The sequence below is a fragment of the Sabethes cyaneus genome, chromosome 1, assembly GCF_943734655.1.
Source record: "Sabethes cyaneus chromosome 1, idSabCyanKW18_F2, whole genome shotgun sequence".
Classification (NCBI taxonomy): Eukaryota; Metazoa; Arthropoda; class Insecta; order Diptera; family Culicidae; genus Sabethes; species Sabethes cyaneus.
In genome coordinates, this window is record NC_071353.1 from 16465027 (window position 1) to 16492850 (window position 27824).

General features: G+C 40.2%; 1 protein-coding gene across 6 annotated transcripts in view; it reads right to left on the reverse strand.

Annotated features, from left to right (window-relative positions):
- Positions 1–27824, reverse strand: part of LOC128733753 (sodium/potassium-transporting ATPase subunit alpha) — a 148269-nt gene that overhangs the window by 18804 nt on the left and 101641 nt on the right. For 4 of the 6 annotated variants that reach the window (XM_053827539.1, XM_053827532.1, XM_053827546.1 and 1 more), the window contains 4 exons: positions 15572–15652; positions 6202–6330; positions 5871–6137; positions 5612–5797 (listed from right to left, as the gene is read on the reverse strand). In XM_053827539.1, coding sequence (XP_053683514.1) covers positions 5612–5797; positions 5871–6137; positions 6202–6330; positions 15572–15652 — 663 coding nt within the window. Of the gene's footprint in view, positions 1–5611; positions 5798–5870; positions 6138–6201; positions 6331–15571; positions 15653–26114; positions 26495–27824 lie in introns of all 6 variants that reach the window. The other 2 variants (XM_053827572.1, XM_053827563.1) reach the window with 2 other exon arrangements.

Sequence of the window (27824 nt, forward strand, 5' to 3'; positions counted from 1 at the left end):
GAAGATGTTTAGTTTAGTATAATGAGTAACACGGACAGCAGGTAGTTTTAAAATTCTAGAAATTATCAAATAACACCCCCGTCTGTTAGTTTGTCTATGGTGATTGACGACGCGTTTATACGTGCAACGTGCCAGTTCGTTGCCAGACTGCCGCCGCCGGAGTTTGAGCGATGATACCGGGCCATAAATTAAGCCGAATGATTTGTGTGATGAGTGTCACTGCCATCTGGGGGATGGGATTTACCAGGCTACACCGCTTAATGCCAACTGATAAGGGTGAGAAAATACAAATAGTACTGACTGCCGGCAGATAAATTTTGCAGCGGAATGACAAAGTTGTTTTCCGGATCAGATTTCTGCTGAACCCTGTTAGGTTAAAATAAAATATTCCAATGAAATATTCTTGTTTTTAAAATTAAAATTCTCGTAAGAAATGTTTCATTATTTAGCAAAATCTAATGATTCATTTAACGAATTAAAATAGTTCAGTTTTGATGAAAGACTACCACTTACAGGGTTTCTTCCGATTCCATAAAATCTAAAAATTTGAGCACCAAGAAAAGTGGTAAGGTTTTGAGCATAAATAATTCAGCAATGTTCTGATTTTCAAACTTTTTTTAATCACGAAAATTCATGATTTACCATCATGATTGTATTTAAAAATGCAATATTATTTTCTTGTATGTTTTTTTTTGCAGGAGAAGAAATATAAAGATACGACAACAGAAAAAGAGGAAAAAACGGGACAGAAAGAGCAAAAAAAAGAGAAAAAGAAACATAAACTGAAAATAAAAAGAGATAAACATGATAGAAAAAGAGGAAAAGCAGGCCATAAGAGGGAGGACGGAACAGGCGAAATCGAAAAACGAGAAATTTAAAAAGGAAAGAATATGAAAACTGGGATCGAAAAAAGGCAAAGACGAAACGTGACAGAAAATTAAAAAAAGACGAGACCTGTTGCTCTCCAAAAATAAATAAAAAAGGAAACATGAGACAAAAGGAGAAACCCAGGAAAAGCGTATGGGGGAAAACGAGACCAAAACTGGATACACGGAATAGAAAAACAGTAAATACACGAGAAAGAAAAAGAGAGATAAAATTCAAACAAAAGAAAAACGAAACGGTACATACAGAAAAAGAAATGAAACTAACAAAAATACAAGACAGGGAAATAAAAATGGAATAAAACGACGGAACAGAAAAGACAAAACCAAGAGGTCATAGGACTTTAAAGGGTGAATACGAGACAGGAAAATAAGAGAAACGGAACAGGGAAAGAGAAGGAGGCAGACAAAACGGAAGACGATAAATAGAGGGACAGAGATAAAAAGAAAGACAACAGGACAGGGACAAAAAAGAGCAAAAACGCCACAATAAAAGGAAGACGGAACAGTAAACAAGAGAAACCAAAAGGAAAAAATAGAATTGTGTGAGATAGAGAAAAGAAAACTCGATAAAGAAAACAAAGAAATCCCGAAAAAGAGGTCAAAAGGGATGTGAAATAGAGAAAGATGGGACAAAAAACGAGAAAATGGAATAGAAAGTAAAGTAAAGAAAAATAAAAAAAGAGCCTAAAGAAACAAGTTAAACGAGAGCAAAAGACAATAATGGAAGGGAAAGAGAATAACAAAAAACAAGTAAAAAATCAAAAGGAAAAACCTGATACAGGAACTATACTAACCTGATACAGGAACTATAACTAACGAGACTATAAAAGAAAACCGTTAGAAAAAGAAAAAAAACTGAAACAAAAGGCTGTCTGTCAGGTATGTTTGTCCAATCTGTCTATTTTACTGTCTCCGTTCGTCTGTCTGTCTGTCTAGCCTTTCTATCTAGTCAGTATGTTTTTTCTATCTCTGTCTGTCTAATTTTTCTATCCAGTCTGTATTTCTTTTGTGTCTGGCTGTTCTGTCTGTTTGTCTAGCTAGCCTATCGGTCTGTCCAGTCTGTCTCTCTGCCTGTTCAGTTTGGCTATTTGTCCAGTCTTTCTGTCTAGTCTGCCTATCTGTCCAGTCTGAAAAGAATTTGAAAACAGGGACCAACAAAAAAAAAGAAGAAGACGAAACGGAACAGACAAAAACAGGACGGAAAAAGAGGAAAAACGAGCCTGAAAACGAGGAACAGCGAAAAAGAAAAAATGAAAATCGGGACAAAAAAGAGCAAAACAAGAAGACAATCCTGAGTAAAAAATCAAAAAGTCTACAATAAAAATGGAGAAAAGGGATAAACACGGAACAGGAAAAGAAAAGAAGCGGAACAGAGAAAGAGCAGAAAGAACGAAAAACTAGAGGAAAAAAGAGGTACAACGAGACAAAACGAAGGAAGACAACAAACTGGGACAGAAAAAGGAGCAAAAATGGAAGGAAAAACGGGACGAAAAAAAAAACGTGACAGAAAGGAGATGGGAAAATGAGAAAGGAAAAGAGAAAAACCAACAATACAAGAAAAACGATAGAAAAAGAAAAACAAAAGATACAAAAGTCTGTTTTGTCTGTTCAGGCTGTCTGTCAGGTCTGTCCAGTGTGTCCATTGTCTTTAGTCTTTCTGTTTCGGTCTATCCGTCCAGTCAGTCTGTTTATCTGTCTGTTTAATTTTTAATTCAGTCTGTTTTTTCAGTCTGTTGTTTCTATGTCTCCGTTTCTGTCCAGTCTGTCTCCCTATCTGTCCAGTCTGTCTGTTGTCTGCTTCTTCTATGTCCAGTTCGGAAAGAATATAAAACAGGAACCAAAAAAATAAAAAAAAGGATGAAACGGGACAGAAAATTACAAAAAGCAAGACATTAAAAGAGGAAAATGGGTCTGAAAACGAGGAACAACGAAAGAGAAGAGCCGAAAATTGGAACAGAAATGAGAAAAAAAGAGAACAATTCAAAACCAGAATTGCCAAAAGGGGTTAAAAGTGGGACAGGAAAAGAAGAGAAACGGAACAGAAAAAGAGGAAGCGTTACAAAAAACTTGAAACGAGAGAGAAAAGGAGGAAAGGAACAAAAACACAGAAGAAGACGAAAACGGAAGGGAAAAAGGTAAACAATATAGGGTAAGGTAAGAAACATGACAGAAAAGGCCAAAAAGTATAAAAAGATTAAATAAAGGAGGACAAAAACGGGACAAAAAGGAGAAATACAGAATAATAAAGAGAATAATGCGGGAGAAGGAAAATAAAGAAACAGAAAAAGTGGTTTCTTCGTTTTCTCTATCGATTTTCTTTTCTTTCTTGTTCTTGTTATTCTTTTTTCTTTTGGTCACTCTTATTTTATGTTTCGTCTTACTTTTGTTGTGTTGTTAAACGTAGGAAAAGGAGAAGAAATAATGTGACACAAATTTTACCATTTGGAAAAGAGAGCATAAACGACACAACAAAAGTAAGACGAAACATAAAATAAGAGTGACCAAAAGAAAAAAGAATAACAAGAACAAGAAAGAGAAGAAAATCAATAGAGAAAACGAAGAAACCACAAAAAAGAGGTCACGGGATATAACGACAACGGGAAAATGGGACAGAAAAATGAACAAGAAAACAAGACAAATAAGTGAAACGGACGCGAAAAACGAAAAAACAAAACGGATAACAAAGAGATAACAAAACGGATAACAAAAAAAGGAGCCAAAAACAATGAATGGGACAGAAAAGAGGAAAACAAGTCTGTAAACTGAAAAGGATGGAACAGAGAAACCTCTCCTTTTTCAGAAAAAAAAATGATGATAGTTTTAACTTTTAAAATAGTCATTTGAGTCCGTACAGAATAAGTAAAAAAAAACGAGACAAAAAAGAAGAAGGACCGGAAAAAGACGAAAAACGGAAGGGAAACGTAGGAAAAAACGAGGAAAACTACAAAGAAACATGACCGGAAAGGTGTGGAAACGGGAGAAAGAAAAAAACGGCACAATTAAAGGTACTGACAGTACAAAAAACAAAGGAAACCGACAGGGAAGAATAGCGCCAAAGAGAAAAAAGAAAACGGATAGAGAAAACGAGCAAATCGCAAAAAGTGGTCAAAGAGAAAGATGAAAAATGGGACAAAAAATGAAGAAATAAGTATAACGAACGGGATCGAAAAAGCTTGAAAGCGGAAGATAGAAAAGCCATACCGGAGAGGAACGGGAAGAAAGGAAACAGAACTAGAATAAATGTGACAGAACAGAAGGAAAAACGGGGAATTCATAAGATGAAAAACAGACGAAGACGAGAAACGAGACAAAAACGATATAAAAACAGTTAGGAAAAGACAAAAACTAGGAATGTTAAAAGGAAAAAGAAAAAAGAGAAGAGACGGAAAACTAGAAAGTAACAGAGAAACGACTGAAAAATCAGCGAAAAAACAGGACTGAAAATAAGAAAAAGGCTACAATAAAACAGGAAACACGAGAAAAAGAAGAATAACGGTATGAAAAGAGGAAAATAGAAAAAAGAAGTAAAGTTTAAATGAAAACTAAGGAAACGGTACAGCAAAGAAGAGAAAAAAACGGGACTTGACAAAAGAAAAAGTTGAACCGAAAAGTGGTAAAATGTGTGACAGAATAATACGAAAACTGTCAATCCTAGTTTAAGTAAAACTTCGTATCCTTGTCCAGTTTGAAGTAAAACTTCAAATTCAAACTGCAATATGATGCCATGTTCAATTTCATGTGTAATTGATTGTCCGCTTTTAAACCTAGTTTCGAGTCTGATTTAATTTCACTTTTAAGTCAAATTTACACTCTGATTTCTAGTGCAATTTATAATCCCAAGACCAATTTAAATCCAATTTCAGGCCTAATTTCAATTCGAATTTAAAGTTTCAAATTTCAAATGAAAACATCTGTTTTTGGCCTGATTTCATGTCTAATTCCAAGCAAAACTTTCTGTTAAATTACTGTACATTTAAGTCCAATTTCCAGTTCAATTCGAAGTAAAGTTTTAAATCTCAGGTTATTTTAATTTAATGCCGTATATCATATACGATTTCATGCCCAGTTTTAACTCTAATTTCTAGTTTAGCTCAAAGTCTGCCTTCTAAGCCAATTTCGACTTAGATTTTAAATCCAATTGCACTCCGATAGTTCGGACTTGTCAACCTTTGCCAAACCTAGGATTCCTCGATTTTTCCAGTCTAAAACATTCTTCTGAAAGATCGGGTCCCCCACCTTTTGTTTATATCTGGTTTTACACCTTGTTTTTTACGCTTAGTAGGAAATGAATCGCACAATCCAGTCCAAGAACATTGTTTTTATTATAAGTTACTAACGTCAGGACATGAGGACTGTTCGTGAGGCTAGGTTTTCCGGTGTCAACGAAATAAATCACACGATTCACGCAAGCCAATTCAAACCGATCGAGTGGGTGTCTCATCGTCAACCTTGTCAACTCAATTTAAAGACAGCAATATGCAATCGTAAATTCTCCTGCCTGGCATTGCGCCCGGCACCGGATGCTTACTGGTTTTAAGGTATAACGAGAATCGTCACTTGAAACCACACACACACACACCCACATTCTCGCGGACATGGACACGGACACGGAGACGGCTCAATTGCTTTGTGTTCTACATTTTCGTTTGTGAATTGAATTTAGCGCGCCTGCAATTCCGCGGAATGAAATTCAATTTATGGACTTACAGCAGCAACGTACGTACCTTGAAACTGCGGGCTTCGATGATGCGAATATCAGCGGGTATCCTGTCGCCAAACTTGACCTCAACGACGTCACCGATTACGAGATCCTCGGCGCGCAGCGTCAGCTTCTCGCCTTCACGCAGTACGGTGGCAAATTGGGGCACCATGTTCTTGAAAGACTCCATAATCTTTGAACTTTTCGATTCCTGTAAGGCAAGGCATACGAACGAAACGTTGGTTAAGTTTTGTTTTTATTTATTTGAGAACGACTGAGCCTACCTGATAATATGAGAAGATACCGGTAACTATCACGACAGCGGACAGCACAATGCCAAGGTACAGGTTATCGTCAGCCGGCTCCTCGACGGTACTGGCCTGAATCGAGTAGGCGACGAAGCAGAGGACAGCGCCGATCCACAGTAGCATAGCGAAGCCACCGAAGAGATTCTTGCAGAACTTGACCCATTCGGGTGTCTGTCTAGGTGGGGTAAGTGCGTTTGGTCCATCTCGCTCTAGATTTTCCTTTGCTTTCGCATGGCTGAGACCCTGTGAAGCGGAGGTAAAATTTAGGAAAATAAAAAAAAACTTAAAAGTTTGGCCTGAAACTTACATTTTCTGGGTGCGTCTGTAGCCGCTGGTACAGTTCTTCTGGTGTGATTTTATGAAAATCAATATCCAACTCCTGCTTCAGGTCATCCAAATTATCTCCTTTCTTCTTTGGTGGCATTTTGCGTCTTGTCTGTTGATCGAATTGAAAAAATCACGAAATAATAAGTAACGGGTATGGGTATGGACTAGAAATAGAAGTAGATCGAACGAGATCCAACCGTTGATTGTCACAAGCCGGATACTACTCAATGCACGGCTGGTGTAGGCTCTTGATTGACTTGCCCTAGAACACACGCGATAAGATAGTGGCCGCCGATGATGGCAATCAGGCTGGCTTTAATTGGGCTTTCTTACTGGCGACTCGAGTACGGTATTACCTTCACCTTGTTTTCGAGACACGATGTAACACTTGAAAATAGCAAACGCTAATAACAAGTACGAGCGTGCATGTGACGTTGATGCAAGACATTTTGAGAAGCCTTTCCCGGGGGAAAGACAACCAGAACAAAATTGTATAAAACAATGAATATCTAATCGTAATTGAACCAATTACGCAAGGGCGCGGATCAGCTTGAGTAGTTTCACGTGCTGTGCTTAGCAAACCGGATTGGATTTCGTTCGTCCTGTGCTCGTTCTGCAAATGTGTCTTATTGATACCAATCACCAAGTATTGCGAAAGATAGTGTGTGCCCCAGCATTTCTGTGTATTTTTGTCTTATATATTTTAGGAATAGGTTAGTAAATTGCTGTTCACCAGCGCAAGGCAAGCCTTTTTGAGATGGAAATACTCGTCCTAAACTGCGAAATTGCCAGGCGCTAGTGATTGCAATTGACCATCAATAAGTTCCGAAGAGTAACAGGCCAAAGTAGAGAATTTACTGTTAGTTGGATGGAAACCATAATCATAAGATAAGGTTAAATAGGATTTATTCAACTTACAGGAACCATAATCCGACGATAAAGTGAAGCTTATTAGTTAGTTACAATTCATAGTAGCAATAGAAAGATGTTTGATATAAGCAGGATGTCCAGATAATTGAATGATTAATTAAACGACCGTCTTACTGATGGTGAATAATGAAATTTTTCACTTGGTTAGATTTTAAGAGACTAGTTACTCAGAGCTGGAAGGAAGTTTATTGATTATTTCTTCCAATAAATCTCAATTAACCCTGTTGTGTTACAGTTAAGCTACCGGAAATGTAGGCATTTAAGCGCATCACATGCAATACTTACAAAACAGTATTACAATAGCTGCAAAAAATACAGCCATTTTCGATGTTGAAAATCGAAAAATACGTTATACAGATTGTGAAAAATAATTGACTGGGCAGGTGCGACTTGAACCCACAATGTCGACTGTTGGTAAACTGCGCGGTGGTGTAATTAGAGACGCACTCGACCGGCAATCATGAAAACAAAACTTCCATTTTTCCTCAATAAAACTCAATTAGAAATAAAACATGGTATGCGTATTTTTGGTCACTTCTGTTAATTATAATATGCGAAACTTTGTAAATTTAACATTAATCTGATAAGTTTGTTATTTTTATAACAATTTAATTTTATTTCTTTTTTATTAAACCTATACGGTGCTGTGTCATTTCTAAACAAATTTCAACCAATTGATCGTGGCATAGTCGCAAAATTTCACCAACCAAGAGCTAAAGGGGGATCAAGCTCGGTGGATCTATCAGTAAATGTGTATAAACTTCTTTACACTGTATTTATGTGCAGGATCGAAGCTACTGGAGACTTTCGTAAAAAAGCTTCAATTTCTAGAAGTAAATCGCCATATCTCCTGTGACCAGTATGGATTTTTTCCAGGACGGTCGACTTCGACAAATCTCACGCAGAGTTCACATAATTCTGCATCCAAAACATGGAAAACGACTGAGATCATAACTGGTTCTGCGGCGTCTTCCTGTGAGACTGGGCAGCGCACATTCGAATCAATTTTGTAATCGCTCTGGTGTCCCGCAAGGGAGCAATCTTGGACCTTTGTTTATTTTTCACTATTCTTTAACTATATATGCGCTATGTTCTCTCTAGAATGCAGATTTCTGTATGCGGATGATTTGAAACTTTTCCTCAGTGTAAAGTCTATCGAAGATTGTCGCTAGTTTCGAAAGCCATCAACATCTTCGTTGACTGGTGCAAAACGAACGAGCAGTCCTCATCAGTGTACGTAAATGCTCGGTCATGCTCTTTTAACCGCAAAAACCCCGAAACACTGGAAGACCAATATCGATGGTGAGTCACTGGATAAGGTCTTCGTTATCAAAGACCTCGGTCGTCAAAGACACCTGGACGAGAAGCTGTCGTTCCTTTAGCATTACTCGTACAGTCGTACATAATAGCGAAGACAAATAAAAATCTGGGATTTATCTTCCGAATCACCAAGGAGCTTCGGGATCCCTATTGCTTGCGCACTCTTTACTACTCTCTCGTGTGATCCGTAAAGCAATACGCAGCTGTGGTGATGTGGAGCCCTTATACAGGTATTTGGCCGTCTAGTTTGGAAGCCATTCAACGCAAGCTTCTGATCGTCTTATTACTGTCAAATTTTAACTATTCTATTCTGTACGCCGACAAAGATCGTTCTTAGTACTCGCCCATTAAAAACTCCAAACTCTGACAGGTTCTCCTCGAGCATTGTTCACGTTTCACGCCCGTTGAGAACAACAGGTCTGACAGGCACAGTTTTTTCGACCGTAATTGTTTGTGCAGCGTACAGTACAGTGGACTCTCGGAAAAGTTAATCGATTGGGGAATGGGTCGATTAACTTTTCCGAACTATTAACTTTTCCGAGTAGTCCTAAAAATCACTGAAAATGATAAATACAAAAGCGAAAAATACATTCTGGGATATCTAGCTTTTCACGAGCCATAATGGCGGACGTGTTCGTAATATTTGAACTGTATTTTTGACATTTCCCTAATACATCGCACGTTTTCTTTCCGTACATTCCTCTAGTTTTACAGTGAACGTGCGGAAAGAAAACGTGTGATGTATTAGGAAAATGTCTAAAACGCTGTTCGAATATTACGCCATTATAGCTCGTAAAAAGCTGGATAGGATACACATTTTTATGTATTTGGAAATTGTAATGGAAAGAAATATGTAGCAAGATCTTTATGAAACAATACTTAGTTCCTTTCAGTAAGTTCAAAATAATCGGTTACACAAGTTTACTTTTGTTTTTTCTGCGACTACGTTTTGATAATGTTCGCGCTTATTTTTAGTTCCTTGCTGTTCCTTCTTTGGCATTTAAAATTCATCTGAGTTTGCGCTTTTCCAGTATGTTATCAATAATCCTGAAGTAACTATGTGCACGTATTGAACTATTGTTGCGACTGTCCGGTACAAAAGTTTAATTTAATCCCAGTTATGATGCGGCTCTTTATGAAACTGTTGAAAGGCGACAATAAACTGAAAAATGAGAAATAATGATAGAAGTGTGTGAACGAACACTTGGACAACCAATAAATTCAAACTCTCAGAAAAGTTAAGGCAAAAATTAACTTTCTAGAGCGTTGCATGAGAGCTGATATTCGCTTAACTTTTCTGAACAATTAACTTTTCAGAGAGTTAACTTTTCCGAGAGTCTACTGTAGTATGACATTCACCAGTTGTCCGTCGTTACATTGCTGTCCACGCAGCGTCGGTCGTCCTCGGTTTCGCCGGTCAGCCTCTACTTTGTTTTAGACTTATTTATTTTTAACCCAATCTTCATAACCATCCATCATAGATTGAATCAGTTTGATAGCCTCCTGCGGAAGTTGGTCGCGGCTATGATTTTCCATAGCTCTTTTCGGTCGATGATATCATATGCGGCTTTGAAGTCATCGAACAAATGGTGTGTGGGAACTCTGTAGTCAGCCTTTTCGGAAGATCTGCCACAGTGTAAATATGTATTTAATTAGTTGTTGACCGTCCTTCAACGAATCCGGCTTGATAAATTCCCACAAATCTGTTCGCAATTGGTGATAGACGACAGAAAATGCTTTGGGACAGCACTTTATAGACGGTATTGACAACGGCGATTGTTCGGCAGTTCTTACAGTTCTTCTTGTAGATCGGGTTGAGCAGATCTGGTCCGATTTCGTTTTCCCAGCCGGTTTATTGTTCCTTAGCTGCAGGATGGCCTCCTTGACCTCGCCTACCTGTGGGACTGACACCTTTTCTCCGTTTGTCGCACCGTCGAAATTGCGTTTCCCGTTGCCATGGCGCTTCGTCTGAGTGCCATTCAAGTGTTCATCGAAGTGCGGTTTCCAGCTTTCAGTCACCTCACGTTCGTCCGTCAAAATACTGCCACCCATATCCCGACACATTCCGGCTCGCGGCACAAAGCCTTTGCGGGATCCGTTCAGTTTCTGATAGAACTTTCGTGTTTCCTGAGAACGATGTAGCCGCTACAACTCCGTATACTCCTGCTCTTCAAAGCAGTGCTATTTCTACCGGAAGATATGAAGTCGCTGCATCTTCTTCTGTTTGTGTCTTTCTACGTTCCGACGTGTGGCACTGCGGATCGATGCCGCCTGCGCAGTGTTCTCCTCATCCATCACCCTCCGACATTCATCGTCAAACCAATCGTTCCGTTGATTGCGTGTCACACACTCGATGAAGTTCTCCGCTACACTGTTTATGGCTGTTTTGTTGATGTTTCAACAGTCCTCAAGAGAGGCGTCATCTAGCTCGTCCTCTTCCGGCAGCGCAGCTTCCAGTGAGTGCGTGTGGTTTACGGCGACATCTGGTTGCTTCAGCCGCGCTGGCGTCGGTGCCGAATGTTGTTCATAATGGGCGAATCTTGAGAGCATGTTAATCATCACTATAAGGTAGTGGTCCGAGTCAACGTTAGCACTTCGAAAGAATCTGATGTCAATGATGCCTGAGAAGTGTTGACAGTCGATCACAACGTGATCGATCTGTGATTCTGTCTGATTTGGCGAACTCCTGGTGTACTTGGGTAAGAATCTATGCTGGAAGAAGGTTCTACCTTCGACCGTGCCCTTAGAGGCGGTAAAGTCGATTAGTTTTAGGCCCTACATGTTCAATACCTCTTGTACTCGGCGACAGTCTTCATCGGATCATAATCGTCGGCGTATTGCGTATACAAGTTTTACGCCAACACCTAGTACAGTAGTATAACATCGTAGAATAGTGCGAATAACAGAGACCTCATGTTACTGCCTTGTGGGACACCAGAATTACTGGTAAACTCTCAAGAACGAACTCAGCCGTACAGTAAACTTCTGGGATGCACCAGGCCGCGACATTTTCTTAAACAATATGGGTCTATCCGATCAAACGCCGCTTTCAAGTCGGTATAAGACTTCATCACCCTGAGTTATCTGTTCCATGTGACGTCTGGCTGCTTCAGCAGGCGCGAGATTTAAACAAGGATGGCGTCGGTACTGAATATGGTTCACAACGGGTGAGTTTTTGGTGCACCTTTACCATCACTAAGTAGAGTGATCCGAGTCAACGTTAGCACTTCGGTGATGTCTGAGGAGTGCCGACAGTCGACCAAAATGTGGTCGATCTGTGAATCTGTCTGATTTGTCTGACCTCCAGGTGTACTTGTGTGGGAGTCTTTGCTAGAAGAAGGTTCTACCTATGGCCGTGTTTTTGGGGGCGGCAAAGTCGATAAGTTTTAGGCCCTCCTTGTCCAATACCTATTGTAATCGGCGGCAGTCTTCATCGGATCATACAACCAGGTAGAGTTTCTAATCAACACCTAATAAGAGTGTAACATCGTTTAAACATAGTGCGAATAACAGAGGTCCCATGCTGTTACCTTGTGGAACACCAGAATTATACGTAAACTCCGTAGAACAGCATTTGTCGAGATTTGCACGCAGAACTCTACGCCGTTAGTACGACCTCAGCCATACAATAAACTTCTGTGATGCACCTAGCTGGAAAATTTACTTTAACAATACGTTACGGTTTAACAATATGCCACGCATAAATTCGTGATGACAGTCGAGAAATATGTTTTTATTCGGAATAAAACGAAAGTGCTTACAATTCTTTCGAACAGCTTCCAAGTAGCAGAAAGTCTAGTAATGCCACGATAATTCCTTACATTCCAACGACCACCTTTTTCAAATATCGGAAACATAAAAGACTCCTTCCAGATTGTAGGAAATATGCCTTGCTCAAACGATTTGTTGAACATAAACCGCAGAGGATCAGCCAATAAAGGTGTACATCGAGAAATACTATCCGGTCCGGCAGAGAACGAGCGATATCAGTAGTTATATCAAATGTGTACGCATCAGCATCATGCCAAACAGCGGCCCCTCGTGATGATTCGTGCGGCCCGCGGACTGATTTGAGAAATGGCACACTTATGAATAATTTTTTTGATGACACATGGGCCAGTCGTAGCACCTCGTGCTTTCCGGTTAGATCTTGTGGTAATTCCTAAAAATCGGCTTTTGCGGCCGCCTATTTTACATTTTGGTTTGCGCAAGAATGGCCAGAGGTCATTACGGCCCGCGGACTCATGGGGAGATCTGATTTGGCTCGCAGCACGCTTATGCCTGGGCACCACTGAGCTAAATCAACAGGAACAGACTGTGAATCCATCTCAGATTTCACCTCGGATGCAGTATCAGAGACTCGAAAATAATTCACACGGATTCAAATTCGACGTTAATTCCGTGTCGTCAATTATGTTCAGAAAGCAGGCATGAGAGACCATCATCTTGACGATGGAATGAACTCGACAATCCGCACACAGCCTTATGTAATCAGTCTGCAATGTTTCCCGGATAAGCCGCTCTCCTTCATGATTTTCCATAGCTTTTTTCGGCGGATGGTATCATATGCCGCTTTGAAGTCAAAGAGCAAATAGTGCGGGGGTACGTAAATATCTAATCCATCGTTGACCGTCCTTCAACTAATCTAGCTTGATAAATTTCCGCAAATCGGTTCGCAATTGGTGATAGTGGACGTCGTCAGCAAGCTAAAGCCGAGGACCACAGAACAGAAATGGAAGAAATGGTAACAGAGTCTTTTTTGCTTTTATTTTTCTTTGGGAAGGTTTCCGCATAGAAGGGAATAACAGCAATATTAGCAGAACGCTTGCTGCCTATCGCATAGCAGCTTCCACATGCTTTCGTGTGCATTCATTTGCGTTCGTGTGTTTTCGTGGAAAAAAGTGACTCGCTACCGCCAGGTTCGCTAGTATCTGTAGAAAGTAGCATGTATGTGTTTGGATTTCTCCTTCCACTTCTGTTCTGTGCGTGTTCTGCTCGTGCTGTATTAAGTAGTCGTCTCCATTCAACTCGATCTTCGGCTACTCGTCGCCAATTTCCCAGTCATCTCAGAAGCCGCAAATTACTTTCGACGTGGTCAAGCCATCTTGCACGTTGAGCCCCTCTTTTCTTGATGCCGGTGGGATTGTTGAAGAGAACTGTTTTCGTCGCACTGACATCCGGCATCCTTACGACGTGTCCGGCCTACCGTATCCTATTGACTTTCGCCAGATGTGCAAATGGAATCATTCCGAGCAGTGCCTGGAACTCGTGATTCATACGCCTCCGTCACTCTCCGCTTTGAGTTTGTACTCCGCCAAACATCGTCCGTAGTACCTTCCACTCGAACACGGCAAGGGCGCGTATGTCCTCCGTGAACAACGTCACGGCTTCAAGTCCAGAAAGCGCTACTGGTCTTCTGGGTCTGGACTGGGCTTGTACATCGTCAGCTTCGTACGGCTGCGTATGCTTTTTGATCGTAGCGTTTTGCGAAGGGCAAAGTTGGCCCGATTTCCTGCTTGAATGCGCCGCTGGCTCTTCTTACTAGTGCGGTTGTCCGCGGTTACCAAAGCAAAGCAAAGCCTAGGTGCGACATTCCGTTATCGACACTTGACCTTCTGTTTTTTATACGACAGAGTTTGCAGCCAGCTGTTAGAATACAGGACAATTGCAGGGCCACTTGCTAGCCTGTCCGCGGTTACCAGCGATCTCAAATACACAAACTCATCAACCACTTTCAGTTCATCGCCATCAACGGTTACCATGCGTGGGAGCCAGGAAATTGTTTTCTTTGAGCCTCTTCCTTTCATGTATTTGGTCTTCGATGCATTTATCTTTAGCCCAATCCTCCTAGACTCCGCTTTCGGTCTTTCGGTCCGCCGTCGCTAAGTTCTTGGCCTCGATCATCTGCAAAGCCTAGGAGTTGACTACCTTTAGGAAAAATTGTGTCTCTCGTTCAGATGCCCGCTGGTTGGAACACCCTTTTAGGAGCGTTGTTGAATAGCATGAGCATAAGTGGTCAACTTGTCTCAACACTCGCCGCGTCTCAAATGGACACGAGAATGTCCTCGAGATTCGCACGAAACACATCACTCGATCCAACGTAGCTTCGACCAGTCGCGTCAGTTTATCCGGAAAACCGTGGATTATCTGCCATAGCTGCTCTTGATCGACTGTATCGTATACAGCTTTGAAATAAGATATGATGCGTGGGCACGTTGTACTCCCACGTGCTGCTGTACATTTCTGCAAGATCTGTCGGATGGTAAAAGTTTGCTCCGTAGTGAAACCCGCCTACGGTAATTCCCCACGAAACCCTGTCCCTGTAGGCGGCGTTTACCAGCGTTATACCACAATAATTGCGGTCACGTGTTTTGTAGATGGGACAAACCACTCCTTCCATCTATTCTTCCGGAAGCTTCTCCTCTTCCCAAATCTGGGAAATAACCCAATTGTTAGCGTTTCTTGGCCATGCTCATAAAGCTCTGCCGGTAGACGGTCTTTACCAGCAGCTTTGTTGATCTTCAGCAACTCGATTTCTCCTTTGACTGTCTTGGAGATCAGGTGCTGGGACATTACTATTTTCCATGGGCACTCCCAGGTTAACTTCCGTTCCGCCTCTTTCTGCAACTTCACCATTGAGGTGTTTATCGAAGAACTGCTTCCACCTGTGGACCACCGCGCAGAAGTGGCTCTCCCCGTGTCCAAAACATTTTTTATTCAATTTCTTGATTTTTTCGTTGTTTAGGTTTCACCTGCAAAGTAACGTATATATTTATCAAAAAGAAACCAAGCGTATTCGTTTCTTTTTCAGGTAAAAACAAACCACGATGCGTCTCCATTGTGTTATCGAGACTTTTTTAAAGAACTGTATCTCAAAAAAGTAGAACATATATGTCTGAAAAAATTTACGAGATTAATTTCCCCTTTTCCCAGCATCCTACCTGGATTAGATCAGCGATTTCTGTGCAAGTAAGTACAGTCAGTTTGGGTTAGTGGAAAATTCAACACAACAAGCCGGGTTAGCTGCGAACATCCCCCCGCAGGCGGGTCAGAACACTAAGCGAACACACGTTGTTCGTTACTACTACAAACTATCCTACCTTAAGCTGACCGTCAGCGGTGAGGTTGTCATCCTTCAGCGGTGCCACGGTGGCGACTCGGTACGAGTCTGTTCTACCCGTCTACTCGCGGACACACACAGGAACACACGGCAGGCGTCACGCATGTCACGATGATGTTGATGGGGCAATGATTGGGTATGTGCGTGTGTTTGTGTTGTGTGAGTTTTTTTTATGTATTTTAATACGTATGCACAGGCACAGGTCGAAGGAATGCAAAATTATATGCAGGAAAATGTGGCGCGTAGCAAACCAAATCACAAATCAAACAATCAAGGACGATGTATAGTAGCGGCGATAATGAAGATGATGATGATGATGATGATGGTTGTTGTTGTTGTTGGTTGTTGATAATATACACGAGCACACGTACAAAACAAACGGCAAACAAATGCATGAAAATAAATAAAAAATTAAAGAAAATCATCATGATTAGCGTTTTTTTCTACTTGGATCTAAACATAGAACAATGCATTAACAATTAAACAGTTGAAAAGGAGTTTCGGGACGGGAAGCAAAGGAGTAAGGATTTTTCGAGATTCGAGTACGATGTCAGTTTGATCTATGGGGGGTGCTTTTGAGAGAGACCTGCACCCGCAATGGCAGCAGGACTGCGTTGAAAATCGATTTCCCATGATCATCCGCAAACTTCGAAGTGGCAGCTGCACGCTTTTGGATGGACTCATTCTCACAGAAGGACTTTTCCCCTATTTTCGTGCACAGCACAACGCCAGAACTCAGAGCCACTGAGTGTGTCCGTCGTCGTCGTCGTCGTCACTCAGCTTCCGTTTCGAGCCATGGAGAGACACATGCGCAGTCCAGATTTTCACGTTACATAATAGAGCGCGACTGCGGCGGTTACGCCGTTTCGGTGGGGGGAGGGAGGAAGTTGGAAGTGTATGAGAACTGGAGAAGGTGTAGTCCCGTCTTAATTAGACGACCCACGAGTCACGAAGGATCCATTTTTCACACCGAAAACCAGCTGGCATATGCATTATTGAGCATCAGCGTAAATCAGGTGAGCAGCGATTACGTAACAGAATCGGCTCCCTATATGTCCTTGGCACTTATTGAGCGAACCAGTCTGTAGGGTAATAACACGAATGCAGTAGCATTTCCTGCTAGCTAGCTAGCTAGCTAGCTAGCAGATTAATCGAACATGCAATGAATACAGTAGAAAAAGTATATATAACAGCACCTCGAAGCTTAAGGTCAGTGGAGGGAAATATGATTAATGCTCTGTGCTGGCGTGTATTCTTGGCCGATGGCCAGTAAAATATTTGCCATCCGTCCTGGTTGCTTCACTAGCCAGTGATGTTTATGTAATCCTATCTCTTTCTGACAGGCGTCTCGGGTCGCGCGTGTGAGTGTGCAAGTGTACGCTACTGCTCGCTGTACAATTAAAATGACAGTTCCGACGCAACGCACGATGCGCCGTGTGCTGCCGGTGGAGACGCACGGTGGCCCGAGACTTTGAAAATAAAATTTTTGTTATTAGTACCTACTGGTCGTGACGAGATGAATGGCAAGCACGTAGGTATGCCGCCGCGACCCTCGAGGAAAGCAAGAACGTGCCTCGGGCGCGGGTGTGAAACCGAACCTAGTCGCGAAGAGGAGGTACTTTTAGACACAGCTTTTACGACTCTGAACTGACATCGATTCGTGCTGAGCTGAGAGTCTCTACATCTATTAAGGAGGATGGGTGTTGGCGTAGCAGCTGTGACCTTAGGGAGGATTTTCAGTGAACCGATCAATTGTTTCGCACGAGCGATGAGGTGTTTTCTTCCAATCATTAGAGGCAGTTAAACATTTTTCATACAAATCTACTACGCGAACGAAGTCGCGTCCATGATGGATGATAAGCGAAACGGTGAAACGTGATGTTCGTACTATTTTCAGCAAAACGACACGATCACTGATTGGATTTTATTGGCTTTGTATCTAAGTGAACAATAATCTAAAACAGCAAACCTTAACTTATCGCAGGATGCTTGTTTGTTTAGATTCACCCGATCAATCAAAAATACCTGCACTTGAGTACGAACCGGATCTCACCGCCAGCGGGTCAAGTCATGCAGCCAGCCGAGCTTGCGATAAGACACTCTCTAATCTACAACCTAAATTTTAGTCGGGTAATCGACGTAATAGGAATTTTTCTGGTCAGTGATTCTTCTGGGGCAAACGACGTCAGTTTCTTTGCTATCACCGAATTCGAATTCAGTTCAAGGAAATACAGCTTAAGTCGAAATAGAAAATGAGAAATAAACACGAGAAGGGCAGAAATATTTTCGTTTTCACTCGAAAAATCTTTTGTTTATTTACAAAGATATTAACCCTCAAATCAGGACGGGGGGTAGCGAACGATTTACACCTTTACTGTCGATCAAAAACAGAAAATAAAAGTATTACAAGCCGTGCCAGACCCTTGGCTTGTTTAGCAGCAGCAGCAGCATTCTACAAAATTCGCACCGAGATCTTCTGTTTGTTTTTAGATTATGACGGGAGAATGTGTCTATCTGTTTGCTTAGGTGAGTTTATCACCCACCCAGAAGGCACGCGAAACGTTGGATGACAATTCAGCTTTTTTTTTTTCTTTCAGATAAAATCAAATACAATAAAAAAGTGGTTGCAATTCTGCTGCTTGATAGGATTAGTTAAGCTGATTTACTGTAGGACGAACTGCTTTTGATAGTGTTGACGACCGACCGCTGCCCTCCCCCTGCTTTACACAGCGTACAAACTGAATCTGGACCGTTACGAGAAAATGACAGAATTGTTTGTCTAGAAATAGAAATAGGAAAAAAGGTTTCAAGTTTTCACCGGTTCACAGCGCAGCGTAGGAAAGCAGCCCGTCTGTTTACGTCTGTTTGTTCGGAAAGGCAATAACCACGGTTGTTTATTTTTAATCTGCTACAGCTGATGGGAAAAATATTTCCACTTGCCAATAATGTATTATACGTATTGATACGGACGGTGTTTGAAAAAAACCTGGAGACGAGTTTGCGAACTAATGAACAAAAAAATTTCCAGAAGCAGGGTTTAGTGCCCATCTCCATCGTAGTAAAGAAAGTCACATCAATTTTCACCATTTCTTGGGTGGATTTTAACGGATAACCCGAAAGTTTTTGTGCTGATTTGACTCAAGCACACTTACCTTCCGATCCGTGGATTTTAATTTCACCAAAAAGATATTATTATAAGCATTTCATCAAAATTATGCAACTGACTTTACTTTTTAAATCCGTCTATCGAAACTTTCCTTCGTTCGAACCAAAAATCACAACAATGCATGTTCCCCCTGGATTTCCAGGAAGGCGTATTTGCATTTTTGTAATCTTTTATGTAATCACTAGTTGAGCCCGAATCTTACGATCCGGAAAATTTCCGTGTCTGTCAAGAAAACTGCAGATAAATTCCATTTGCCAGTGTTTGCGAAGATGTTTAACCTTTGTATTATTTTTTTTGTTAGATTTTACAGTAATGTTCAGATTTTGTCAGCTCCCGATTTTATCAGCTTTTTATCCTGATTTTGTCAGCCTATAAATTTTGCTTAACTTTTGTGCTTTTAAACATGATTTATAATACTTTTAAACCTGCTTGAAACTATTCTGATCCTCTGGGGAGAGTTTTTGAATAAAATGATGCCTTCTTGCGAGTTAATCGGGGTCAAAATTAGGGTATTTTTATAGTAAAAATTCTATAGTTCCTAAACAAACAAAGATACAGGTATACTATATTCAGCAATGTTGTGTATTTGTACTATTTGTATAACTTTATAAAACAGGAAAAAGTCATCCAATCCCAAGCAACAATGTGAGTTTTATTGTACTCTTAGGGCGGTTCTCATGACCAATTTTGGTCCTAAATGCCATCATAAGAGTGTAATAAAATCCAAATTGTTACTTGGGATAACTACAAAAACAGCTAAAATAGAAAAACTGATTTTATGATTTTTCATTTATGAGAAATAGGATTTTTCTATCTTTGCTGAAGGGATAGAAGGTTACTGTCTTCAGCAAAATTTCTTGTAATAACATACTGTAAAACTTTGCAGAACACATTAATGTGTTACATTGAAACTGAAGAAAAAAAATTTTTTATTGCACTTTTAGGGTGATTAATCAAAATTTGAATTGCGCTGGACGATAGGACGTTTAATTTTAAGAAACTCTTCTAAAGCTTCCATTAACCTAAAACCAAGTTTTCCCACTCAAAGCTAATGTGCACCAAAAAAGGTTCCAGGCCAAAATTCAACATGGGGCTGACAAAATCGGACTGTAGTCACTTCAACAGCTTGGGTCATTCGCGACTTCTGTGGGGTTGGGATTTGAACCCGGCTCCTCGGCGTGAGTGGCGTGCATGCTAACCACTACACCGGGACTGACCCCATAAGCTTTGTATTAGTTCTTTGAGCTTTATATTAAATTTATTTGCATCACGGCATGCGATGATCTTACGATTACAATAAAACAGCTTTAAGAAGTTGTACATAAGAGTCACAGCCTGAAACTGAAACGAATAATTTTTATGCTCGCATTGGGTTTTATTTAACTGAATAAAAACCTTATCTCCACTGTGCTGCTTTTATCCAGCTTTTTACGAGCCATAAAAATTGACATTTCATTAAAACATTCGCTCGTTTCTTTTCCGTACGTTCCTTTGGTTTTACGGTGAACGTGCGGAAACAAAACGTGAGATGTATTACTGAAATGTCAAAAATTAGGGCTCGTAAAAAGCTGGATGGGTGGGCAAAATGGCTCTTTTGTGTGAGTGACTGTAAGCCGTCCATTTTCTGCCGCGAACCGATTCAAATGATATCGTGACGAGCAATCGAGTCGAACAGTCGAATCAAGCTGTCGAGCCAAGCCGCTGAGCTGAGCAGTCAACTAGACTAATCTAGTCGAGCAGTTGAATCAAGCGGTTTAGTCAAGCAGTCCAGTCGAGCTGTTTAGTCGAGCAGTTGAGTCGAGCTGTCAAGTCAAGCAGCAAAATCGAATAGTCTAGTCGAGCAACCGATTCAAATAGTAGAATCGAGCAGATGAGTCGCATAGTACATTCGAGCAGTTTATTCGAGCTGTTGAGTCAAGCAGTTAAATCGCGAAGTCTAATCGAGCAGTTGATGAAGCAGTTCATTCAAGCAGTCGAGTCGACTGGTTAAGCCGAGCAGTTGAGCATCGATCATGTTCAGTCAAATAGTCCAGTCGAGCAGTTAAATCGGGTAGTCTAGTCAAGCAATCTTGTAGAGTAGTTGAGTCGAGTTGTTCAGTCGAGCAGTAGAATCGAGTAGTTGAGTCGGCTAGTCCAGTCGAGCAGTTGAATCGGATCGAGCTGTCAAATCGAACAGTTTAATCGAGTAGTCTATTCGAATTAAGCAGTTGAGTCAAGCAGTTAAGTCGAGTAGTTCAGTCGAGCAGTCCAGTCGACCGGTTGAGCAATCGAGCAGTCGACCAGTGAGGTGACTGAGAATAGAACCCATTGCTATGAAAGTATGACGTCCTGTCTGGGGTATGTTTTTAGTTACCGATAAGCCTCTTATGACGTCCTGTCAGAGGCCTGGTTTTGGCTACAGACAAGCCTCTAATATATATAGATTGGTAATCAATATGATAATCAATGATAAGCTTAGGTAATCATTAAGGATCATTATAAATTTCTAGTAATCGTTCGAGCATGCCCGGAAAAAAATAACCATAACACGAAGATAAAAATTAGACAGTAGAATACAAAATACAGTAAAAACAATAAAATTTATCGACAGAAAAGATAACCAAACCATTAAACTTATTGATGTCCACCATAACTTTCATGGTTTTCAGAGATTCTACTATAAAAATGACGGGTTGTTAAGTATCTTAACAATAAAAAATTCTGGTTTTTTGCGAACAAAAATTTTCATTTACAGTAAAAGTTATCGTCCTTTTATCGTAAATTTTTTAGGCGAAAAAACAAAATATAATTAAAAATGGGAGCAAATTTATGATGAAATATGGCCAATTCTATGGCATAAAAAATTAAACAAAAATATGATGGGGATGTACGGCACATACAAAAAGTGATGCCAAATTGATAACCTCATGGTTTCCGAGTTGTTTTTTAATTAACAGGTGTTAAATACAATGCACTGTACAGTGTACAGTTAAATAATATCTTCTATTTTTGTGAATAAACATGCACTGGTGATAAAAACAACTAATTACAGTAAAAAATTATTCTATTATAGAGTTTCAAATCGCCGATAACTATGTAAATAAAGTGGAAAATTTATTTCACAAAATTTGCTAGCAGCCAAACTGGCAACAAGGCCGTCCTTGACACAATTATTTTGATCGAAGAAAAAAATAGTGATAAAAGTAAGCTGATTTTGAAATGCTTAAAAAAGTTGATTGTATTGGCATTATGGACTCAACAGTGATGTTAAATAGTAAAAAACCATGTGTTTTATAAGGTCAGAAGAAAATGTTGATTTGACTCGCTTCGAACACTCTGTGCATCGAAAATGTCTATCTATTATAAACGTCGAAACTAGCCCGACTACGTACGTTATTATAAGCAAGCATTCCCTTATGTGCGATGATCAGTCACACAAAATGTCACATAGAAATCTCACGCAAAGCAAAGCTGTGAGCTTAAACGTCTTTCTAAGACATGACCCTTCTTTATCGACAGATTTCGCGGCCGGCTATTAGAGTACAGGACAGTTACGGGGTTAGTGCAAAAATCCTACTGACTCTATCTAGCAGCACTGCCTAGCCGCAAGACTGACTTGTCAGAGCAGCATCGTACCACGAAGCTAACTGGGCGGCGGAGAAATCTCATGCATTCGTCGCTTTTTGCCTACAGTTCTTGCTGAAATAGTATGGACAAATGATAGAAAATAAGGTGTGTTTATTACTCGAAGCCGTCCGTGAGAACGTTTTTATTCAAAACCCCGTTGTTTGAGGGAAAGCTGTATCTTGTGCTTATCAGTGCTTTGAAATCTCGTGATAAATTTATGCAATACTCCTGAATTAACTGCTCATGCTTTGCTGCTTCTAGTATAGATGATAGGAACTCAGCTTTGCCAACCTGAAACCAACAATTCTACTGCGAATCACTTGCATTCATGTTCGTGTTGTTCGACAATAAGTGAATGAAATCAAATGTCAATCATTTATTCATTTTAAACTGCCGACAACGGCCAACGAAACTACAATAAACGTAAACATTGCTCCGAAGTTTCAATTGATTCAATTGGTTGATTGACATCAACCAGGTTTGGGTTGATTTTAAAAAGCAGGCCGTTCAAAAAACTAAACTTTAAGACCTGATATATCACTCAAGAGCAAGAAAATTGACTGATAGGTTAGACAAAGCATCATTCAGCACTACAATTCATGAATGAATTGTATTGAAGGGAAGAAAAACTGATGAAGATAACCACTGTCAGCAGCTCAGTAGTCACGTTCATGGACTGACACATAAAAAATACCACCAGGGGTAAAACTACATGCGCTGAATGCGTTTTATATTCGCCTTCATGCAGGGCTGTCAATTTTTTCGAGTACTGGTACTTATATGCAAGCAACAAAAAAAGAGAATACCGAAAAAAGTGTCTCACGAGTGTTGCTAAGTTCTCTACCATACTGAAGGGTGTACGACATGAAGATCAAAAGATGTTTTTGTAGTTCTAGCATTTCTTGGTGGTTGTGTACTAGAAACAAAATGGTAAATGTCTTCAAATGTGTGTCACTAAACAGTACATTTAACGACCCTGGTCAAACGTGATAACGGCTTGAAATGAGCGATGTACGAGGAAATCGGAATTCCCATTGGAGTTCGCCGTGAAAATAATGTTTTCATTCATAAAATTCTGAGAATTTCCGACCCGCATTTCCGAGTAAAATTTTGCAAAATTGCCTCAAACATGATTTTCTTTCTCCACTGCACTGAGTAATGGCTTGTATCTTGAAATTTTAACCAACGTCACAAGGTCAATGTAATGTAAATAGAATTTGTAATGTCTATTGGTTACCTGGGTATTTTTTTAATAATTCCAGAAACTCTGATCGCGCAAAAAGTTAACCCATTTCAAGATGCTCTGAAATAAATTTGTATAATAAAAAGGCTTCCGACTAAATTCACTAAATTAACGTTCCTCAAGGAAGTTTTGCATGCTCTACTATAATGGCTATCTACCAGCAATTCCACGAAATAAAGAGAGACCAAAAATTACATATGCTCCTATTTGTTTCAAAACTTGTTCCTGTTTGGAAGTTTTTAGACCCATATTTTTTTATTTGGTGCTAAAATTGCCCTCCTCTGGCAAGGGGTGGTCCCAAAAATCGTTTTTCTGAACCATTCACTGAACTGGTTTTAATGAAAAATGAAAGATAGTTTAGTGAGTTTTTTCGAAAAAATATTGAATTGCAGCTTAGTTTTTTATAATTGCAAGAACATTGCAAATAATCCTTTTTTCGTGTTTCCACGGTGTAAGAATCAAAGCACAAAGGAACCAATACACAAGCTTCGAACGAAATCGGACGACATGCCAGCTTACACGATCATAATCGTTATCTCCCCTAATGGTCGGTTCATTAAGGACAAGCCGGCCGCTAAGACAATTTTTCTCACATCAATAAGTCGACGCACGTAGGCAAAACGACCGCAGTGGCATTCACATCACTAAATGACTGGCATATTCATATGACAAGACGGCCTCTAAAGTACTAAAGTACTAATCGTCCCTCACAAAGCCCGGTAAACGCGCGCGGGCAGGTATATTTTTTAAAATTTAAACTTTTGTTGCCATTTTTTCATATTGAAAATTAATTGTAATACCGTTTTATGATGTTTAATATTTATTCTAAGAAGCTTAAGCAGCCTCGGCATATTCTGATTGTTTTTCCTGAAAGTCTTTCAATGTAATCTAATCGGATAGAAAAATTGAATGAACGAAAATCGTACATTCATAGTACGAAGAGTAGGGAACGCAGATGGCGTCCCTGTGGGACAGTTTAGTTTAACTGTCAGTAGGAAGACAGAAATTAGATCAAAATTCACGTTCCCGTAGTAGGAAACTGGTTTTTAACTGGACATAATCTACGTTTTCTCTGTACAGATCATGAGAACCTTAATAACAGATCATGTTGGTCGCTTGATCGCGCTGAGGAATATAATCAAAGCAGACGATCGGTTGAATGCTGTACATAATCCTCAAGACAAACAAAGCGATCTCACTTCTACGTAAGGGATAACTACGTGAGCGACTACTGAGAATTGTTACAAGAACAAAATATTGTAATCAAGGCTAAAGATTCACTGTACAGATCCTGATCCGTGAGTGTGGTGTTAACTAACAGATTAGATCAATGTCATAGATTTTCCATCTCTGATGGTGATGGAAAAGTACATTTTGTAATAATGAAGTTAATTTTTATAATCTAGTTGTGCACAGCTAATATTCTTGTCAAGAAATCCAGTATGACAGTTATGATTTTCTTATGTATTACTTTAAAAAAAACTGTCATTACGAAAGTTATAAAAAGTGGGAAATGATGGCATTATAAACCAAAATCCCAAATGACACGCCTATACAAACTCGTAAATTTACACTATTTTAGCCGTTTCATAAGCACAATGGTAAGTATCACGTAAAAATAACCATATAACTGAAGACATCGCCGTGTGAGTAGTATAACTCAATTGTAGCAGTACAGCGTGCCTGTTGATGTATGAAAGACCCTGGTTGGAATTTCTCCCCCGTAGAATGCAAAATGACCTTCATTCGTTATCAAACAATGTGATTACACCGGTTGCAACTCAGCTGGTGAAGTCTGGTGAATCGAAAACAGGTTTTATTGATGTACGTGAGGACGTGCATGGTTACAATCTCAAAAATTTACTCGCAAAGCAAAGCGCCCATCAAAACATCTACATTTTGAATTTGTACAAATATAGTTTGTACACCTATTTTGTGGAAAAAAGTAGTCGGCATAAGAACCGTTTTGAGTTATTCAGCAACTATAGATGGGCCTGTGTGCTCTTTTCTAACCGGGATGTTTAAGTCGACATACGTCGACGAGATTCGTTCAAGTCAAAAAAGAAAAAACGAATTTCTAAAATATATCCGAAATGAAACAAATTACAGATTGGCACTACTGCGGGATTTGAAACAGTGATTATTCAGTTTCCATTGAATACCTATTAACCGACCAGTACCGGTTTGGGACTGCCTATTGGGTAGAAATATTCAGTACAGACTGGTCGGCGTTATAACAAAAGTGATTAGCATGTAGATATGAAAAGAGCTTTTTCTGAGGCCGATAGCAACAACTATGCTCAGAAAAATGTTCCGCACAAGTATAGTTTGCAGGCAAGTACTCAAGCCCCTATTTTGTCATAAATAGGATAAAAATTCAATAGACTTTTAGAACAGAATCATGATATATCATTTGCCATGGAGTTCAAAAAAAGGTCAATCGGGGCATCATTTTTTTCTTGACTTCGATGAACAAAAAAAAACACAAACAGTTTTCATGAACAATACCTTCTCTACTTCTCCGAGACTCGATAATCAGTTCGTTTGTCGGGTTTAGCTAGATTAGTGTGAGCCTGCCCTTCCGTTGGCGGTGGCGCACGGTCACGCTCGTCGATTGAGGCACGATTTGAACACGATCGACACTCCGGAGAGATAGCCGGCAAGGCAACGATTATGAAAAATGGGAAAAGCGCGGTGGTACAACCCAGCACGGCTGCCTATAACGACACGACTGGTAAGAATCACTTGTTGGTTATTTCTTTTCCGTGTTTTTTTCTCTCTTCTGCTTCCGGATGCTCTCGGCCTTCCGGCTAGCTACTGCTGAAACTTGCTAGCTGCAGGTTTGACGTGAGCTGGCAATCCTCTCAGGCAAGCAACGGTAGTACGGACTGCCAGGAGACGTTATCCGGGTGCCGCATTTGTTCGGTGGAGGATAGATAGATAGAGATAGATACAGAGATATAGAAGATTAAGATTAATGTTAGTGGGAGATTTATTGGTTTTACGAGGAATGTTATGTTAATGGAAATCAGTTTTAGATCCAAAGTGGTATCGATTGACCTAGATTGGTATTTTTGGGGAAAAATTCAATGGGGAGCTGGTAAAATATAAGTTGGAATTGGGTGATCATGTGACAGTTCCGAACCATTCAGTAATTGAGTGAGCTTGTGCGCTCTTTTCTAACCGAGACGTTTAACTTAATATATTCAACGAGGTTCATTTTTACGCAAGTAAATAAAAACGTGTTTCTAAAACATACCCGAAATAAAATACACAAATTTAAGACTGGCACTGCTACTGGATTAGATATTATTCCTCTAGCTAATCCAGTTTCTATTAGATATTGTCTAACTGACCTACACCGGTTTGGGAGTGCCAACTGGGCAGAAATTCCCAGTGTCGACTGGTCGGCGTTTTTACGAAACTAATTAGCATGCAGGTTCGAATGACGCTTTCCAGAAGGGCGATAGCAACAGTCAATACGCACTTATCACTTCGGCCAAGCAGAGCTGCGCTAATCAGAGCGGTCAACATGAGCAGCGCCGATGTTTCCGCAAGTCGGGTGTAGGTCGCGGGCAGAAGAGCTTTGTCGCGTTGAGGAATGTCGTTAGTGTTACGTTACGATCGCCGAGCTGCTCAGACGGGAAACGGGAATGGGGAAAGGTAGCAACCGGTTGGCATCAATTTCTGGTTCGGAAAATATACTGCACTTTATTTGCTGTCACTACCAGCCATGTGACGGCATTTAATTGGTTGAAATTCACTTTGGCATTGAAAGTTTTCCGGTTCAGTGAGAAGGTGATAAATATTTATTCAACTGTTCACTTCAATCAGACACAGTGAAGCGACGCGAAGCGGAGCATAATCGGATCCGCTGCCAATTGCACGCAAATCGGGACGTAAATATCAGCCAAAATATGTACGTAACGTGGAACTGTTTAGCACAGTGATACGAAACGGGTTGTTTACAGCTGGATTCTAATTTGCAAAGCAAAATTGGTCCAACGAACGAAATGATTTTTCTTATGAGATAGTCTTTCCGGAGCGAAAAATGCTGTCTCTTATGATTTATGGAAATCAGTTTTGGTGATGTCTGCAAACTAAAAAATATGTTTCAACTGAATTTCCTTTAGTCAACCCGATAGGTGCTATCAATTAAGGAATTAATTTCAGTTTGAAGTTGATAGACATTTTCAAAACAAAAACCACAATCAGTCG